The sequence below is a fragment of the Thermobia domestica genome, chromosome 18, assembly GCF_964235325.1.
Source record: "Thermobia domestica chromosome 18, izTheDome1.hap1.1, whole genome shotgun sequence".
NCBI classification, from domain to species: Eukaryota; Metazoa; Arthropoda; class Insecta; order Zygentoma; family Lepismatidae; genus Thermobia; species Thermobia domestica.
In genome coordinates, this window is record NC_137471.1 from 76596012 (window position 1) to 76617445 (window position 21434).

Below are 21434 nucleotides of genomic sequence, written 5' to 3' on the forward strand. Positions count from 1 at the left end.
TTACAACAACAGTATAAACTCCAAAATCTTGATGTTCTTGATAATACAGGTGATGATGTTGATTGGGTTCTGAAACTTAGCGCTGATGTTTATATTGCGTCAATGTCAAATTCTTCATCTGACGATGATTCCTATATTTCGGTTTCAGCATCACATGATGATGATGCTTCATTATTACTTTTGCAATAATCCTTTTCTCATACGACTGCATGATGTATCTTTATATATTTTTGTCTCTTATAGCTTGTATTTAAAATATTTTCACACCCAGAAAGTGTTCATCTTACATGACGTCAAAGTTCTTTTCTTAGTCCACCCCTTTCTCTGATGATACGTAGCAATAAGGTCAATCACTTATCCAAGCAGCTTTTCACTTCCGCGTATCAATCGAAGCTCCAAAGTTGTTTTTATTAGTCGGCGGTTTTCTTTGATGTCTTCTCACCGTTGCGCCAAAGGTCGTTTCTATTAATCGGTGGTTTTGTTTGATGTTTACTCACCACAACGCCAAAGTTATTTGTTAATGCGTCAGCAACTTTCTCTAATGTTACGAGGTCAATACCATACACCGTAAGCTTTCCATCCGGGTTCCAAAAGCGGGCGAAAACCTGTTAGTATCCAGACCTTAGCCAGGAAGTACATACGAAGACCATACTCTCTATATGCAACAATATGCGTACAGAACGTCTTTCAGTACGCTCACACACACATTTAACAACGAGTTTCCAGGGGAAACGATCCAATTAAAATCATTACCAATAAATAAAAAGAAAAAATGTCCCGCATGAATAATGTTTATTCCCTTCCATTTTTAATATGATCACAATCAAATTTAACAACGAGTATGCTATGCATACGGTCCATCAAAATACAAGTTGGTATTCAAATGATCCAGGAAAATAATACGAACCAATTAAATTGACATAATCACAATCAAATTTAACAAGGAGCTTATAACATAATCAGAATCAAAGATTGTTCAACGAGTACATTACGAGAGAATAAAAATTCGATCAAACACATATCCTGAGTTTTCTGAAAGGAACTAATAAATAGGAACTAATAAATAGGAAATAATAAATATGAAAAGGAAATAATAAATATAATTAGTATGGTCACACGTTTAACAACGAGCTTTTAACATAATCACAATCAAATTTTTAACAATGAGTTTCCAGAGGAAACGAATCAATTAAGAAATGATACGAAAGAATAAATAATTAGTATGATCACACAGAGTGTTCGAGTAAATTGCGAGAAATTAAAGAAACGAGTTTCCAGCGAAATTTTAATATGATCAAAGCATACCTGTTGTATTTGAATAAAATTTTATAGGAAAATAAAAACATGTTTCCAAAGGAAACGATCTAATTAAAAAGCTGGGTTCGAGATTAATTTTATTTCAGTATAATTGTTCTAATACGCTTCATATCAATTTTAAAATTAACATCATGTTTCCAAAAAACAATCTCATTAAAGATCTGGGTTCGAGATTATTTTGATTTTAGTATCACTGTTCTAATATGATTCATATCAAATTTTAAATATGTTCACATCATCGTTGTTCCAATGAACTTTATATCGAAGCAAAAATAAAAAAAAATAATAATACGTAAGCAGAGCTTCATACGGAATCAATCAAATAAAAATTATTATATAAGTTGTGCTTCCTACGAATTAAAATGATTACAAGGAAATTAGAAATAGAATATAAATAAATATAACACGTGATGCAGTTCATTTACTGTACAGGAAAAACCCTAACCTACTTTCACAATGTGGCAAGTAACGTCACACAATTTCTCTATCATGTAAAACCCATTAAATTTCCGTTAGGGCGGTATATCTTTTCTCGTGTACATATCTAAATCGTTCTACTTAGGACTATTCCAATATCTGCATTTATTGGCACCATTTTTTACAGCAAATATCACTCGGATAAATTGTTTGCGTCCATAACATATCTCTTTTACAACCTGAAATCTCTGGTATTAAGCTTTAGAATTTACAAACCAATGACTCTTGGTAACACGTACACACTGTTCCATAAAGATTGGAAAGTAATATTTTTTCTGATTGTCGCAGGAAACATACGTCATAAATTTCGTAGAGGTTTATTGGAATAATATTTGCCTACTGTATTCATAAATATAATTGTAACTTTCTAGTAATTGCACTCACAAATGTAACAAGGTTACTATAAAGTAACTCGTTTCGATCTATTTAAATACTGGTGCATATTTTGGGTTAGAACTTATTCTTGAAGTAGGACTTATACTAGAAGTAATCTGAAAGAAATATATGCTAAGACTTAATTATTGATTATACCTTATTTTCAGCAAACCGTGCTAATTTGTGAGCCATTCTTCTTCTTTTTACATTTATAACTTAAAAATGTATTGATATTAGTACTGCTGGTCAACATAAAAGAATTTCTTTTTTCACTTGTTGACAATCTGGTTTTTATATGCTGTGGCAAATAAATAAAATTGCATTTTAAGATTTCTTATTTTATATACGTTTATTTACGAATTAATTAAAAAATTCTACGATTTACACAATTACAATTTTTCATATTTTACCGACGGCGATCATACTCTTTCACCATGCCTTCTCTTATACTCCCTTATGGCACGGAGTGTCAGCAGAGCATTTCCTCTATCAGCACGGCATGCATTATACATAAATTGGATCCAACACGTTCGATTCTGATTCTGCAGATAAGCAAAATACAGCTGATACGCCTAGAACGAAGGGAAAAAGAAATTTAAAATTAGATTATTAACAAAGTTATTTGACATAAGTTATTTTTTTAAAAAAATAATCTCCTTCAAATTATAATTAAGATACAAAATGCACATAGATTATTATTGACAGAAGTTGTTTGATTTGAACAGACAGCATCTTCGGACTGAAATAAGAGAATAAAACATAATCCTGCAATGCATAGTGGGCCAGATATGGGTCATAGTGTTATATAATCTATGCTTTCCTACATAACGGCATGCATGGTAATGGCAGTTGTTAATGCATGTTGAACCAGATTGGGAACGTTCGAAATTGTAACCACAGTTTCCGCTTAGATGGCACTACCTAGGTATTATGTGTACCGGTATTTCCATCACTCATTTTTTCTCTTTATCCCTACAATAAGCATTGTAGGGATAAAATAACTTTTTATTCCAAAAGTTCTTGTTATGCTTACACCATGTTATTCGCGTAACAGGCTGTTGCATTCCGTGGTTTTCTGCCTTACCTTTGAGGGTGAGCAGAATATAAGAGCAGTGAAAGTCAACAGAGAAAGGGGAGAGAGGACATCACGCGAGAATTGAACGAGGTAGGTGGAATGGAACAAAGCAAGTGTTTGTCGTGTACGATCAATCACGAACCTACGATTGATGTATCTATAAACGCATCGAAACGCCTTATTTGTCTGTCAACACTGACTTATATCAACGTGGGTTTGATAGTAGTTAAAAACATAAATGTACCCATTTCTGAACGAATTCTTCCGGTGTGATATCACTCTGGATTTGATACTAAGACGTATATTATACAGTTAAAATTATCACTGTGCCTCCCTCTTAATTATCACTATTTCCAGCTATTGGGGTAGATAGAGATATGAAATACAGGAAATGTGATATGTGTACTAAGCTTGTTAGTGGTAGGATACTTTTAATTGGAGCATACTTCTTGAAAAATGTTGATTTGATAGTCAGAAACAGAATGATCTCTTTTTCCCTCCTTTTGCGAGGTCAAAGGGAAAGCAATTAGTTTTACTCTGGATAACAGGTATAGAGATATTTATTTCGTTTTGCATGGAGAAGCGGAAGTTTTTGGATAACGATTATGATATGAACATGGGATGAAACACATGGGTTTGGAATGGAAGGAGACGATAAATCCCTTCTCTGTGGATAAGAAGCAAACTTATTTTAAGTGGAAAATATTCCTTTATAAATAAGTTGTAATTATATATAGACGGTATAAATTTCATTTGTGTGATTGAATGTTGACTTCTTTCTCACTATATTTTGTGTTGATTGCAAGGCTGTGCTTTATCGTTGAAAGTAAGAGACATTTTGCATATGAAGTGAATATTAAAAATATAATATTAGATAAATGCCATATTTCACCTGTTTATATACATATTTGTACTACTTTTGCTGTTGAGTTGCTTTTGAATTAAGCGTCCCTTTTCGGCAGCGAGGCTATACAGTTGTATATGCTTACAAGACTTCGCTTATAATGATTATATTAACAATTTGAAAGTCATAAGCTTCCACCGGGAATTAAATCCGGGTTTCCCTCGGCAAAGACGCGTACGCTAGCCGCTGCCGGGAATTGAAGCCGGGTTTTTGACGGTAAAGTCGCGTACGCTAACACTCGCCGGGAACGGAATGCGGGTTTCCGACGGCAAAGACGCGTACGCTAGGCACAACCGAGCTGTAATTTTTATTTTTTTGTTAATACCGTTTTCCCCGTTTATTGTATATATTTGTAGAATATTGTTTTTATTTTGGTGTTGGGATAGGACTCCAAATGGGATTGAACGAAAGCGCTTTAAGATAAAAGAAAAAGAAGTTGAAAGAGCTTTATTTGTAGAATAGCATACACAAATCGGATTAGAAAGTTAGTAGGTTATATTGCAATTATAGGGTGAAGTGTTGCTTTATTTTATTTTTAAAAAATAAATGAATTTATTTTTGTAAGAGAATAGACTTTGTGTAATAGAATATGGTGGAGATGGACAAAGATAAAATGGTGAGTGTACATGAGGCGGGGTTGAACACAGTGGTGTTTGGGAGTAGGAGGAGGGAGTCTTGTCATTTAAAAACTTTCCGTTGGCGGCTCAATAGGCTGGACTGTTGTTAGTCAAAAAGTATTGACGCGAAGTGAATAGTGCTCAGCGGGAACATACTTTTAAGGGAGAGTCCCTCTTGTTTTAACATGGCCATCAATGAGTATTTCCAGTCTTGTTTCATTGAAGGAAAGTTTTCTGTTTTTATTGAGTGGATACTGTATATATATATATATAAGTTTTAAAATGACATTGTTTAATCTAAATATTTACGAACAGAATAGGGATAAAAGAGAATACTAATTTTCAGCCGTTATATTATATTGTACATTTGCGAAATGAAAAGATGATGGGCGGAATGAAAATGTGGAAGGAAAGGGGAATATTGAGTGAACTATGTAACGTATTTTTATTGTGTTTGATGAAATTTAAAATGAAGTGAAATCTTTAAGTTTTACGTCCTACGGTTAGCCTAAAGGAGACGGTGATGATGAGAAATGAATGAAATTGTTGAATGAAAAAAGTGGGAGGAAACGGGAGGACACCAGGGAGAAAATGTTCACATAATTGGTGGGGGCTGGGATTGAATTTTTACAAAAAAAAATCAGTAAAATAAAAATAAAATAAAAATAATGATAAAAGAAATAACGATGATGATGATACTGATGATGTGTTTCTGTATGATGTTCCCTTTCCTCAAGACTATGGTCGCGTGAATGTGTCACTGATTGCTGAACGCGAACCCACCGGGCCCAGACGGGTAAGCTATCAACACTCACTGACCCATCCACTACACCAATCATCTCCGGAAAATAGAACTCAAGTTGACCCTAAATATAAAGATTTCTAAGCCTCCTTCATTCTCACTCGCAGTCCAGTATCCCGATCCGCAGTTCATGGCCTGCATCCCATCGCGAGATAAGGTTACAAACAACAATACGACAGAACAAAACACTGACCCAAGAGTGAAACTGACGGTGAGTGCTTCGAAAATCTAAATGTTTGTGTTTACTAACCCAGAGGGAAAAAAATCTCAAATCGAATCTAAAATGCGCAACGGGATGGAATTTCGAAAGGGAAAATTGAATGCCAAAAATGAATTTTGTTGATCTTATTAACGAAGTGAAATTTCCTGGCAGGTCTGTGATTCCAACCCCGGTCACACTAAGTGAAATCGATTCTGTACGCTTTCAAGATGCTATAATATACTTTCGTTACATTATTCACGTACTGCTTTTCAAAACTCTACTTTCTGAGTACTAATAATACTATTGAAGTTACTTTACTACATAGACTTAAGTAATTAGCTCTGCACTGGATAATGAAAGATTTTGTTTCGACTCGCATACTTTATTTACACTAACTTCCTGTAAGATATCAAACAAGCCAAACGAAACAGAAAACAAAAGTCGCAAAGGTTATTCCATACGAATTGAACGCTTTACACAGCTGAATGGATAAATTTTATCCTTTGATTACATATTCTCTTCACATCTCATGAATAAGCTTTACATACGTTTAGTTTAGTCGTTAAAAAAACAATTTAAAAATAAAGACATTTACTACAAAATCACATTAGCCTTGTACTACACATGTACTACTTATTACGGCTGTGTGCTACGTACTTTACTTTCTTTCCTTAGTATTTTCTCTATTTAGATACCGTTGTGCAAGTGGGGTCAGCGCGGAGGATTTATACCGACAGGGTGACCTCCCTTGTATGAGCTCAGACCTGTCCACTTTGATTCCCACAACAAAACATTTTTTTATCGAGACAATACATACACTTAATGAATTCACATGAAAAGAAAGTATACTTAACCTAAGTCCCTAGCCTAACTATCTAACTAACTTAACCTAAGACATATAAAATCATTTTTATTCAACAGGTTCGTAATATAGCACACACACCGCCTCTTACCGAGGACGTATTGGACGTTGACCATTCAGCTTTAATTTTGTATATTGTTAAAAAAAAGTCCTAAAATATGTTCTTAAAATTCGAGTTTCTGTTTCTGGTGCAAGGAATTCAAACTACATAACGAACGTGTTACTGCTGACGAGCATCTCCCATTACCAATAGTTGTACTAGCACCCTTGTTATCAATGTGAGCCGAAACTTTGTATACAATTTGTCTCATCGCATTCAAACTAAAGTAAAGGTGAGCACAAAACCAGAGAACGGATTTAATTCTGTGATATAGCAGTACGGAAAATAATAAATAAATAAAAGAATATACGAAAATTACATATTCAAAATATAATTTTGGGGTGAAATGTATGTACTCGAAAGTACACACATTTCATGGACTGTTGGTAACAAACGTCCACACTGAAACTCCAAAAGAACAATTCCCCCCATTGAACGAGTGATTTATGTCACAGCTCTAAGTCTGCATATTGTATAACTTAGGGAAAACTACGCAGCGTTTAGCACATAATGGAAGGCATCACACCAAAAGAATAGACCATAACGAAATCCGATAATATAGAAATATTTGCAGGTTAGTATGGCCGAAAACAACTACTTGGATTTTCTGCTTACACACTTTTTGTTGATTCCCTCCATGGAGGGTAGAATTCTAGTTCCTCTCCTACCTGATTAGTCCGGGTTTGGTATTCTTGAAGAATTATCTCTTAAGATCAAAGAAGCCGAAAAATCTCAACCACACCTGTGATTGCGGAAGATCCAATCACAGATAATTTAGGTTAAACAAAGGGATGCTCCAAGAAGCTACTATGGCTGACTTTACAAATGTAAAATTTTGAAGAAGATTTTTGAAATAAAAATTTTGAACTCTTTTGAAGATCCCCTAAGCCAAAAATATGAAAGAAAATTGATTGGAAAGGACTAAATACGACCAGATATTACCTTATTTCCTAAAATAAAATTATATTTTTAGCTAAATATACAAATAATTGTTCAATGTAAATATATTACCATATATTTCCCTCTAAATATACTAAAATCATAAGTTCAAGGAACTTAACGCAAATTTTGCGACCTACTTCAAATCGAGTCATTGATTAATTATATATTGAAAATAAAATTTTAATAAATATTAAATTCATATATATAATGGTTGCCCAAAACTTCCGGGCCATGTTACATTATACGATGTATAAGGTAACAGAATAACGGGACCGCAAGCACCAGAGGTGAACGCTTTATCACTGAATCACTGCGGCCCCTGATGAAATTTAAGTTAATATATTGATGTGTTGGGTGATTATACTATGAAGAGCGAATAAGCATGTTTGTATTTACATTTGTGTGCTGGTTCGAGCTTATGAATAGTAATAACATAAGAATGCAGCTGTATATTGTGAATACAATAAAACAAACATTTTACTTACTTAATGCCCACATGGCAGAACACACTGTTGGGTTAACACACTTTACGATACGGTAACTGATATTAATGTATAGGAGAAACTGCACACATTGTTTTTTGAATGAAAGAACACAGGACTTTACTTGATTCATAGTAAACTGATTATGTATGTATGTGGAATATACTTTTCTGTACGAGAAATAAATAAATATGACAAACCGATGTATGGAGCGTCATTTGTTTTGCGTGACCGCCATTTTTATTGTGTAAGACTTAGAAGCGGTACGGGGAAATACCATGATGAAGCGTATGCGACCCTCCTATGCCGCGATGTTGTGAAAGAAACGTGGCCATTGCGTATATGGCTATGGTACGCTGAAAAGAGAAATATATCGCCTTTTGGCGGTACCGTATTATGCTGAGGCGTGCGTGTTAGATATTTGTGCAAATGGCCGGCTATAGCATGCAAACCTGCAGGTTGAAAACAAAGATGGCCTACATTGCCATGTTTTATACACAGTGAATAATAAGAATATATGATTACGCCAACGGATACTGTGCTATACAGAGAATACAATAATGCGTATGGCTACACAATGAGTAGTAATGGCAATAAACATGTACATCAATGGAGGCTGTGGTATAGAGAGAATACTATATTGCGTATAGAAGCATAGTGAGTAGTAATGGCAATAAATATGCATAGCAATGGATGCTGTGCTATATACAGAATACTATATTGCGTATAGGTACACAGTGAGTAGTAATGGGAGTAAATGATCATACGAAAGGATGTTGTATTATATGCAGGATACAATACTGGGTATTGATGAACAGTACACAGTAAATTTAATGGGCGACAGCGGTAAGGTATGATATGTTATAAATAGTGTACATTTTTACTTACGTAAGCCCAAAATAGATGCAGAGCGGGTAGTAAGGATATTGGATAACAAAAAATCAGCGGCAAAGGTAGCTGTGTTATACACAGCGTACATTATTGCTTATAGATGCTTAAGATAGACGCACAGCGATCAATAAAAGGAAAGGAAGACATTGGGAACGCATTGTATGGTATACACAATAGATAATACTCAGCATGAACGCACACCGTTTAGTAAACGCAATGGGTAACTTAACATTAGCTGCAAGGCATGCTGTGTTATACACAGTACAGAATACTGCCTAAGATTTTGGAAAACAGATACACAGTGCGTAGGAAATGTATTAGCTAACATTAAGGCACGCTCTGTTGTACGCAGTATACATTAGTGCCTATGGATGCGGAAAATAGTTCCTGCTGATAGTAAACGCAGTAGGTAACACACTATTGATGTTAGCGAGTGGCAAGATGTACACAATATATATTATTGCTTATGGACGATCAGTAAACGTACTGCATAAGAAAAGAACATCATTAACGATTCCGTAATATACACTAGGTATAATGTTGAAAATAAAACATGGCGACCGTTCATAATATAGGCATTGGCGTGCACTAGGTTGCATGGTTGATGGATATCATATAGTTTAGTTTTATTTTGTTTATGTATAAGAAATAGGGGCGGCAGATGATATATATGAAGGCTACCACTTAGTATTGGCACATTTTAATTGTATTTTTATGTGTCGTACATATTGATATACATAATGCATAGCAAACATACAGAATGTAACTCAATATTGGCATGAATTATATTAGTATATAATAAAGTATTGGAAATCTGTTACTATAATAAAGTATTAGTAGACCATTGTACATATACACAGTGCCCGGCTAGCATATAGTAATCGTGAAACTTTTCCGCCATTTTTATAGTAGTACGTTACTATGCGTTATACGTATTGAAGTATAGCAGATATGATCAATGCATAGCAAACATACCGGATATCGGTTAGTATTGACATGTATGTGAAAATTTCGCACTTTTGATAAGCTGTATGCAATAAAGCATAGCACAGAAACGCAGTGGTTGGCATACGGGCCATATAATTTTACTATGTATTAATGTATGTAATAATGTACAGGTAAAATACGCAGTGGCTGGCTAGCACGTTGTATTAGGCTTACGTGGACATTTTACAGCGTGCATATATTAGTGTGCTATTGCACGTATTCACACTAGAACTTTATATGAGCCTCAACGGGTTATCCGGTACGTATTGAAGTATAGGAAATAGCCGTAGTGGTTGATATACGTATCGTATGAATTAATAAATGTCCAGCCATTTTTATATTAGTTTATTATTGTGAACGTTGTGTATACTATAAAACGTAGTACATAATATTGTACTTGATTATTTAACACAGTTTTATTAATTTATGAAACTCGAAATAAAATGTTGACGGTGATAAACTATTGTAACATGAATACCATCTTAGTGTCCTTTTCTATTTTTAACTGAATCGCTTCTACAGAAGCTCTGCTTATTCATTCGATCGTTTTACTACGTAAACTACTTATTTATTTAACCTTTCGTAATTTTTACGGATCGGTTTCAATGAAATCTTATAAAGAGAAACTTGTTTCGAATATACGCGAACCTACAAATAATTCGCTTCCACAGAAAGCTTTGACCAACTTCGTAGGGATCCAATAAAATTATCCGCTGTGATTTATACGGTTGGATTTCAATTTTTCTCATTTTGCTTGTTTGAGCTCTGCCTTTTGTTATTTCATTTTTTATTAAAACTCACAGGAATGATATTCCGAAAATAGTAAAGTTGTGAGCCGATAAAAAGTATTTCGAAAATACTGAAAATTGTAAAATAATAAATAATTGTTTTTTTTTCGTATGACGGCATAAAAATTGTTGTTGGTTTCCGGTATTTCCCCTATTGTCAGTAAAGTATTTTTATTGGCGCAGTATTCCTTTGTTTCCCCCCACTGTTGTTTTCTCAGTGATGAAAGGAATTTCTTTTGTTTGCGTGGGCAGAGCTGTTGAAACATGTTGAAACTGGTTTGAACCTGTTTATTATTTTGTAGTATATATATACCCCATTGTTCATGAAATGTTAACGTATACTTGCTGGCGAGGACAGTTGCATGACGTGTTTTGTTGCTTGTGCAAATGTAAGCTAATATTTTTATCATTATAATAAAGATATTAGAGTTAATAAATAAAAAGAAATTAGTAATACCGGTATTATTAACTGTATTTTTGCAGATTTACATAAAGATTTTAAGAACAGCAGAGAGCGCAAGAGGCAGCGAAAGGCAAAAAGAAGAATTGTGAGATTTCCATCAGTTAGTCGATTATATTAGAAGAAGATCGTAAGTACATTTATATTTTACATAATTGATCATTTAAGATAGAATTCGATGATTTTGAAAAAAAAATATTTAATGTTAATGAAAATTAAACTTCTTAGATTTTATATGTATGTAAGTATTTTGAATGATGAAAAAGTATTAAGAATAAAATAACATTATTTGTACTTAATTCATTTTGTATAACGGTTTTAGCGAACGTATGTATTTATTACTATTTTTCATTCATATTTTTCAACTATTTATCGGTTCACATTCATTGAGTGTTTTATTAGGAATTTCAATATTTTTACCACTTAGCTGATTTGATGATTTTTCAAGAAGAAACTTCTATTGCGTATGTTGTATTTATTTATTTATTATGTTTGTAAAATACTTAAAATTATTTTATGTATATTTTCAGATGGAATTCCTTGGCGCATCCTTGGTAAACGATTTTAATGAAATCGACGAGATTAACCTGGCTGTTGTTATCGAAGGCCTGCACGCTAATGTTTAATTTATTATGTTTAATTTAATGTGTGTTTGTTTACTTTTAGTATAGTGGTTAGTATCTTTTCTCAAAATAACAGTAAATTTACTAAATTCAGTAGTATGTGTGAAAGAGAAAGAATCTTCAAAATATAAATTTATTACAAAGAATAAATGTCATTTTTACAATATGCAGACATAATAAATCAAATGTTAATATTTAATTGAGCTCAAGTTTGTCTGCAGTGATTTACAATAATGAAATTAACAAATAAAGCAAGATTTAAAAATCTGTTATCTATGAGGCCTTTAGCAGGAGACTGCCATAGAAGAAATTACTTCTTCTTAGAGACTGAAATTATTCAAAAGGATAAAACTTACATGTGTAGTTCGGAGGTCTCTCTCTCAACTCAATGTTCACCATCTTCGTCGTGGCTTCTAGTCCAAATGCGAGACGCAGGTTACAGACGCAAAGTATGATGTAAGATCTGAGTGAAAAGTTCTAATTTTCCGAAGCTTATATACTGGTTGGAGAGAGTGAACTACGTGACAAACAACTAGTCCTTGTAACTTATTTGTCTCATGACGTATTTTGTTATTCTTCTCTAGTACTACACTATTGAAAAGTTTGTGTTCGTACATTCATATAAAAAGTTTTTTAATATTTCAATAAAATAATCGTAAGATAGCCTCTTCTGCTAAAATTGTTCTTTCATTTGAATGTTTTAGCATCAAATTAAAAAAAGAATAATATTTTTAATATTTCAAAAAAAATTCGAAGTGATGTATGTGCACTGTATATAGTGAGTACACTGGAAAGAGAAAGACGAAAATGAAAACACGTTCACTTTCTGAAAAGCACTTCACTAGTGTTTATAAACATAGAAGCATAAAGGTTAACGGCGACTTGAAAACCGAGTTCATTGTCTTGGAGAAAGTTGACCTTGAGAGTGAAGAAACAGCAAATTGGATCGGCTGAGAAGGAACGTCTTCCTTTGATGATAAACTGCGATGATCGGTGACATGAGAAATGGAACATCTGGTAAGAGACGAAACCATTGGACAGGAGCGTGCTGATTCTCATGGTCGCGACTCCATAGAATCACGCTGACTGCGTATCAGGCAGGGGCGACGTAACAGGGAGCATCCTTGTTGAGTGGCCAGCTCTTCGTGGGATGACTGCACTGAACATTATGTCGGACGACGAAAACCCTGGCTGCGAACTGATGTCATAAGATGGTAACACTGCCTCTGGTCATCTGCAAGTCTGTTATGGACGCTAGCTACCAAAACAGTGATGCTGGAGAGCGAAGACGAACACAAGATGTAACACAAACGATAGTCGAAGACGATAGTTTGTGGCGTCTTGTTGTGAATGTAATGAGTGAAACACATGCGGGTGGGGTGGGAAATTGAACTGGGGTCCATCAGGTGAGACTGGATCACTGGAGGTGACTGGTTCGTGTCCATGCTGAGTTCACTTCGATGAGACGTGTGCTGGAGAACCACTGGAAACACCTGCTGGAAACTGGAACGTTGACTGCATGGGATGCTGCTGATGACAATTGAAGTATCAGGAATGCTGTGTAGATTGCTGTCTGCGGTCAAAAATCGTGACTGGTCGTCCTTATTATTGAGGCATGTGTGATCTCTGGAAGCGAGATCATCTTGGAGGCTGGATACAGCTGAGCGATGGCATGGAGCCGTGTAGAATGAGGAGAGATGAGAGAGAGATTAATGACTAATATTTTAAATAATATAGACATGAGTGAGAAGGGATTAGGATATAGGGTGTGACAACGCGAATTTAATGGGATAAGGGAAAAGAGGGTTTATTACATACATACGTTATTCAACAGATCTCAAAGAAAACTGGCTTTGAAATAAACCACGCACACTTCGGAGAAATTTCATAGAAGTATATGCATAACGGAAAATGCCGTTATAGAAATACAAATATAGAAATAACAGAATTGAAGTGACGTGAGAGTGAAACTATATATAAGAAGGAGGAATAACCTGACTTGTTATTGGCATCTTAATTTTGCAATATGATGAACTGAAAGACGTTTTGTCATATTATTCGACATAAAAAAATTGAGATATGTAATACCTTGGAAAATTCCTTTTAGAAAGTAATGTTAACCTAATTTCGATTCCTTTAACCAAAATTCTTTTTAGACCTAAAATACCCATAAACTTGTCAATCAAACTCTGTTGTTTGAGTCATAGAGTAGGTGCTAGACCTATATTAGGGTGGGTGTTCTAATTATAGGGGAGAGGGTTGTAAGAGTAAGGGAGAGGATGTTTTTATACCGATATTCTAACTATTTACAGACATATTTTATGTAGCAACTAAATATATTACTAAATATACAAATACTAAATATGAATATATATATTGAAATAAGTATCTATGTGCATTGAAAAAATATTAATATTATGATATGCAATTAGAAAGAAAGCATATAAAGCAATAACGTAACAGAATAACAAACTTTTTTTCTCTCATCTCAACCTAAAGGAAATGTATAACATTTCGATGTTACATATAAATATACATATATATAGCAATTATAAGAGATATAGGAAGTACTCATAGAAATGATATATATATATCTACTATGTACATTATAGTTATATACTACTTGGGTACACTATTAGCCATGTATTTTCTATATTTGGCTTGAAAAATAGGATCTGGAGATGTATCAGGGATGTAAAGCTTTAAACAATCTATGGCTATGGGTTGCAATGTACTATTAATGTCTATAATATACTCATTTTTGTGATAGGACTTAGCTTTGACTGTATGTGGTCCTGTATATAGTGCAGACATTGATGGTGACTCACCCTTCTTTGTGTGCATTTTCTTAACCATAACCTGACTTCCTAAAGGATAATCCCTGAGCTTATTTTGAGCTTTGGATTTTAATTGCTGAAAGATCCTATGTTTATGGAAATGAACCAAAGACCTGAGTTCATCAATTTGTAATAGTCTATTGTCTTGGTCCTATTTATTTGTAGGTATCTGTAAGATATTATCTATGGGAAATCTGTATTGTTGGCCATAAAGTAATGTGAAAGGAGCTGTACCTGATTGTGTCAGTGGCGTATTGTTACAAACACTTACAGCTTGTTGGACATACTGAGACCATGTAGAATGGTCTAGTTTAGATAGAAACCTAATGGCAGATTGAATTTTGGAGATTGCTGCCTCTACAGAGCCAATGCGGCGATGTGATGCGGGAAGCGCATATCTTGCCTGAATATTTAGTGATTTAAAAAAATCCTGTACTTGAATGGCGGTGTGGTTCGGAGCTTTATCCATATGTATGCATTTTGGCGAACCATACTGCAAAATGATATTCTCATATATAAATTGGAGGAATGTATCAGTAGTCATATCTTTGACAGGTTTAGCCACTACATAGGAGGTTACTGCTTCTGTAGCCACATAAATATAATTGTAACCATTTGACGAGGGTAATTTGCCTATGGCATCCACAAACCAAGTCGAAGAGTACTGACAGCTGATGTGTTTGTATGTGAGTATCATTAGGGCGATAATTTCGCTTAAATTTATTGCATTCTATGCATCTATTTAATTTTGAACGGAGCCAATTTTGTAAGTTAGGTATATAATATCTATCTTTGATTAGAAATTTTAACTTATGAAAACCAGGATGGGTGTCTGAATGAAATTCTTGAAAGACTGTATCTTTCAATGAATCTGGTATGCATAGACGTAATTTAGTTTTTGCTGGAGTATAAATGATTCTGTATAATTTATGATCTTGTATTTGATATTGCTTTGACCAAAGTGCATACTTAGGATGAGTTGTCTCCTTATTTTGTAACACCCTGTATATTTTAGAAAATTTCGGATCTGAACGTTGTAATTCAGCTATATCAGTATTACTATCTAAAACCAAGAAAGCATAGGGATGTTCTTCTGGTTCTATTTCTTCATATTCTTCCGGGGATAAGTCTAAAGGATGGCGTGAAAGATAATCACAAAGGGCATTGTGCTTGGATTTAATGTGGCGAATAGTAAAATCAAAAATTTGTATGTAGCTTAACCACCTGACCATTTGTGCTGTGAGATTTGTAGTTTTCTTGACAGCTACTAATGCCAAATTGTCTGTCAAAATAGTAAAGTGTCCACCTACTAGATATCTGTAAAACTTACGAAGAGCGAAAAACACTGCAAAAAGTTCAGCGTAATAAATAGGGTATGCTTTTACTCTAGGTGGGAGAGTAGCGCTAGCAAATTGTACAATAGACCAATGTTTTTCATTAGGAAGTTTCTGCAGAAGCGCCGCAGCACAGCCAATGGAACTGGAATCTGTGACGAGCATATGTTCAGCGGACGGGTTGTAAATTTGTAAAATGGGGGCTGAAGTGACCATTTGTTTTAATTTCTCAAAGGCTTCAATTAATTCTGGGGTCCACTTCAACAGCTTTTCTTTTGTTGCAGCAAATTTGTGTAATGGGGCGGCAACTATTGACAGTTTGTTATAAAACATTCTGTTATACTGCAATGCAGCTAAGCATGCTTTTAACTGCTTGGGAGTTTTCGGACGTTCTAATGAAGTTAATGCCTTGACTTTGTCAGGGTCCTGTGAAATGGTGCCCTGATCTATTATGTATCCAAGAAATTTAAATTTCTGCACTCCAAATTGAAATTTTTTAAACTAAACAGAAGACCAAATTTTTCTGCAGTTTGCAATGCTTTTTCTAAGACTCTAAGCATTCCGTCAAACGTATTCCCGAAGAAAATTAAATCGTCCACATACGAAAGAAATTCTTTAGGGGAAAAATCTCTAAACATATCTTTAACTATTCTATGTAAAATTAAAGTTGATGTCCGAAAACCTTGGGGTAAAGTGTTCATTTTAAAGAGGCTGTGAGGTAAACCTAATTGATGCACGCTGAAACTGGTTAATTCTTGATCTGCCTCGTCTAATTTGACTTGGTGAAAACTTTGTTCCATGTCTGTTTTTATACAGTAACGAGCCTGTGCTAATTGGTCTAAAATGTCCTGAACACCAGGAGATAATTCGCTGACCGGTTTTGAACGGGATGAAAGTTCTCTGAGATCTAAGACGAGACGTACTTGGTTCGAATCTCGTTTAGGAACTGCAATGAGATTGTTTCTATAGAAACTGTCTGATTTTGATATGATTCCATTGTCAATCATTTCCTGTATCATTTCTTTGACTTTAGCACGAAGACGAAAAGGAATGGTATATGTAGGAAATGTCCATGGTTCTCTGTCTACTACATTAAGTGTAGGAGAGTAGCAGTCTATAACTGGGAAATTCTTATTATGCCAAGAAAAACATGTTGAATGTCTTTTTAAAACTGAAAGTATCTTCTCTTGTTGATCTGGCGTTAAATCAGGATTAATATTAAATTTACTGTAGTCTATGTATGGTTTGATTTTTTCAAGACGTTTGGCCACCCTATCACGTGTTTGTTTTTCGTTGGTTCGTAAAGTTTACGTATGAGATATACATGAGCCTTCTCTGTGTCCTTTGGTAATACAGCGCCCTGAGCTATGCGTGTTCCTTTCTGCAAATATTTCTTAGTATTTCCCGGATTTACTATCGGTAAATACATATTATTGGAATTTACTGCTGTTTGCATGAATACACAACCTTGCATATTTCTAATGATTGGATTTTGAACAATAAATTCAGTATTCGAGACTGGAGTGTCAAGAGTAGGAGGAACATACCTTATTGAATTTGGAGGAATGGCTGTACCTTGTCTAACATAGAAATTTAATTTGCAGTTTCTACCCACTTTAGCGGACAATGATGTTTCTTTGTCACTTTCCTTAGGAAATCTATGGGTGTCCCCATAATGGGTAAGAGTAACTGTGTTAGCTTTATATGAAATATTAGCCTCATGATTTGTCAAAAATCTGTTAGAAAGTAAAATAGGAATATTGGCAATTGGGGAAATACGGAATAAAACTTGAAAAGTTTTACCCGCTATAACCATCGGAATGTATGCTGCCTTTGTTAAATGTAATGGAGTAGAACTGATGCCATATACTTATTAGTTAGTTGAAATATCTTACAATTACGCAGCACTAAGGAGTAATGTATCAGAGACGTCACAGCGCCTGTGTCCAGTAAGAAGTTATACTGTTGATTCGATATGGTACCAGTTACATAAGGAAGTTGATTTCTAAATACTAAAGGGGCTGTTACTTTAGTATGTGATTGCTGAGGCTGAACGGCATGTGTATCATGCTTGTTTTGTTTTATACACATAGTAGTAGCATTAAGTATATCATCTCAAGGGAATTAGTTTGTGAGTATAATAAACTGGTATGTGACTCTTGACTTGCTGTTTCCTTAAACGGCAAGTGAAACGATTGCCTTTCATGAAAAGTGTCGCCACTTTCTCTAGGAACGTGCAAGCTTGTGTGTGCAGTAGGTATAAAAGATGGTGCTTCCGGATTTAAATTTGAGGTGGGATATACAGAATTTGTTCTAGTTGGCAGAGAATATATTGGGATTAATTCATTAAATTGCGAGGTGGGAGTCCGAAAAAACATACTATGCCCATGCCCTATCGATTCCCGTTTTTTGATAATGGTTCGTATTGTAATGCAGGATAGTTATTTTGTGGAGTAAAAGATGGAAAATAAGAACCATATGGTTGTCCAAAAGGTTGCATGTAATATGGAAAAGGGGGAGCAGCATAATACTGTTGATAAAACCTCTTAGAATTTTGTTTTCCATTGGAAAACTTATGTTCCTTATTTTTGTGTTGTGAGTTATTTTGCCTACCTTGATCAGTGTTTTGATTTTTATTCTTGTAAGGAGAAGCAACTATAACAAAATACTTTGGTTTGTGTTATATTTACCTGTACCTTGGGCAGAAAGTACTCATACATATGCACTATACTTAGTAGAATGTTCATTTCTTATTAACAAAAGAAGAATGTTTTTAATATATGTAAGTGATTATTATGGGATAGTTGTTGATATGGACATGTTTTATGGTTACCTAGTCAGTGAATTTGTGTACTTAACAGTTTTAAGAAAAGGATATTTAAGTTATATCAAATAATAAACCAGTTTAACACTGTTTATAGACATTGTCATTTTTATTAAAAAGGTGAGATTAATGGTATTAAAATATCGAAGCTAATATTTTTATGTCAAAGAATTACTACCACTTCAAATTTTTATCTCTGCAAAACGAACCAGGTTTACGACTATCTTTTTGATAAGTCGTTGTAAAAATTTGGTTTACCTCACCCGGGACTTTGTAAATTCAGTTCCCGAAGAAGAAGAGTAAGGTTGAATTTACTTTTATACTACAGTTAATGAATACGAACTTAACCATATTGCGAAGTGGTAAAGTAATCATAAGAAAAATGGACAACGAAACAATACAGCAGGAATCAAATACTAGTGACCAAGGTGAAACTAGTGTAACACCAGGTTTGTCATCAGAGGATCGACTTTTGTTAGCTGTACAGCGACAAATAATGCAGATGTCTACCGAGATAAAGCAGATCATAGAGCAGAAGTCTGACGAAGCTAACAAGCGATACGAAGAATTAAAGCAGACCATGGAACAGAAGATAGAACAGAAGTTTGACGAAGCTCATAAGCAAAATGAAGAATTAAGTAGACGAATGGAACAGAAGTTTGACGAAGCTAACCAGACCATGGAACAGAAGATAGAACTGAGGTTTGACGAAGCTAACAAGCAATATGAAGAATTAAGTAGACGAATGGACCAAAAGTTCGACGAATCTAATAAGCAATATGAAGAATTAAGTAGACGGATAGAACAGAAATCAGATGAAACGAAACAGACAATTGTCCAGGTGGTGAACGACATATCCTCACAGTTCGAGGAAAAGTTAAAAAGGATATCCGATGATTGTCAAGAAAAGCACAATCACCAAAATCAAGAAATCTGTGCTGTAAAGAAAGATTTAGAAGTAATAGAATCTTCCATTAAACCGCAAAAGATCCAGGTCAGCAACAACTCTAATAACATACGTGTAAATACACAGTTGTTAGCTACTATTCAGGAAGAGATTAGAACGTTACAGGCTAAAGACAACATTTACCGTAATAACCTGGGTAGTGATCGCTTTGAGTTTCCCCACTCACCAGAGATGAACTCGCCTTCGCCGGGGTCTGATGAAGATATTATACTAGAAGAAAGTTGTCCGAAGAGTACTGATGAGCGAAACATAGATGGTGTGACGACACAGCATGTCACGGATAGGAACTATCACTCAACAAGAACAAGGAATGAGAAAAAGAAGGTAAAATTAAGTGTTAAGATGAGTGAAATTCGAGCTATGAGCAAATTCAGTGGTAAGTGTAATGAGAATGCTACTTCTTTCTTAGAGAAATTCCAAGACGAATGCAATATAATGTCTATCGATCGATCACAATATATGAAATTAATACCCCATGTATTACTCCCACCTTGTTCCTTATGGTTTAAGGCAATACGTGATCACATTAGTACATATGAGGAATTCAAAGCGGCCTTAATCGCAAATTATGAAAATGACTTTTTGCTGGCAAATAGAGATGCCACCCTTAGAAATCAACACTTCAATCCTCGATTGCACAAATCTGTTGTAGAATTTGTTGTAAATGTCTACAACGAATTAAAGGTCGTTAATCCTTTGCAATCGGAATCGAGAATAATAGCATCGATTCGAAATTTGCTTCCATTTAAATTGCAACAGATCTTATTTTCCACACAGTGTATGAGTTTTAGCCATTTATTGATGCTTGTCCAATGCTACGAAACTCAATACCATGCCATGAATCCACAATCAGGAATAGGTAAAAATAAGAATAATTCAGATCATTTGGTGCCTGTTCGGAATTTAAATATTCGGAGTGTGAATAATACAGAACCTAACCTAAGCCGAGTATACTCTAGCAATCAAAATGCGCAAAATAGACAAGGTTATGTAGAGAATCCGCCTAACCTAATTAATCGTAGCAATTCATATGTTAGACCATATAGTCAAAATAGATTTAAAAATCGACGTAATGTATGGCGAAATTCCAGAAATGCAGCGAACTACGTGAGTAGACGTAATTGGAGATCAAGAGATGGCACTCCATATCAAAATCGGAATCACGATGAGGGACATGTACAACACAATGTAGAACCTAATCATGAGAGCGCAATACAGTGTACTCTATTAGAACCGTATGCAAGTACGAACGTAACCTGATTACCGTTACTGAAATTAGGTTAAATTCATGTTAGTTATAGATTCTTGTAAATTTCATTTTAAAGTTTATGTGTTAATATCAATAATGAAAACGATTCTTAAAAATACTTGAAATGCTTAAATAGAGTTTTAAGTAGACTGGAAAATTGATTTTCAAATGATTTTTATTCAATTTAATTCTCTTTAATTCTCATTAATCAATGATAATTTCCAAATGATTTTTATTCTTTCTTGTTAATGTGAAGAATTATAATTCGATTTATAATTAATTAAAAGCAAAGATTATTTATATTTGATTGATTTGTGTT

General features: G+C 34.4%; 1 protein-coding gene across 1 annotated transcript in view; it reads right to left on the reverse strand.

Moving 5' to 3' along the window:
• Positions 1 to 2499: 2499 nt before the first annotated feature.
• The window catches only part of LOC145675434 (barrier-to-autointegration factor-like protein), a 127801-nt gene continuing 108866 nt past the window's right edge, over positions 2500 to 21434 (reverse strand). Inside the window, exon 3 of the mRNA XM_081745852.1 lies at positions 2500 to 2741. Coding sequence (XP_081601978.1) covers positions 2589 to 2741 — 153 coding nt within the window. The 3' untranslated portion in view covers positions 2500 to 2588. The remainder of the gene's footprint in view (positions 2742 to 21434) is intronic.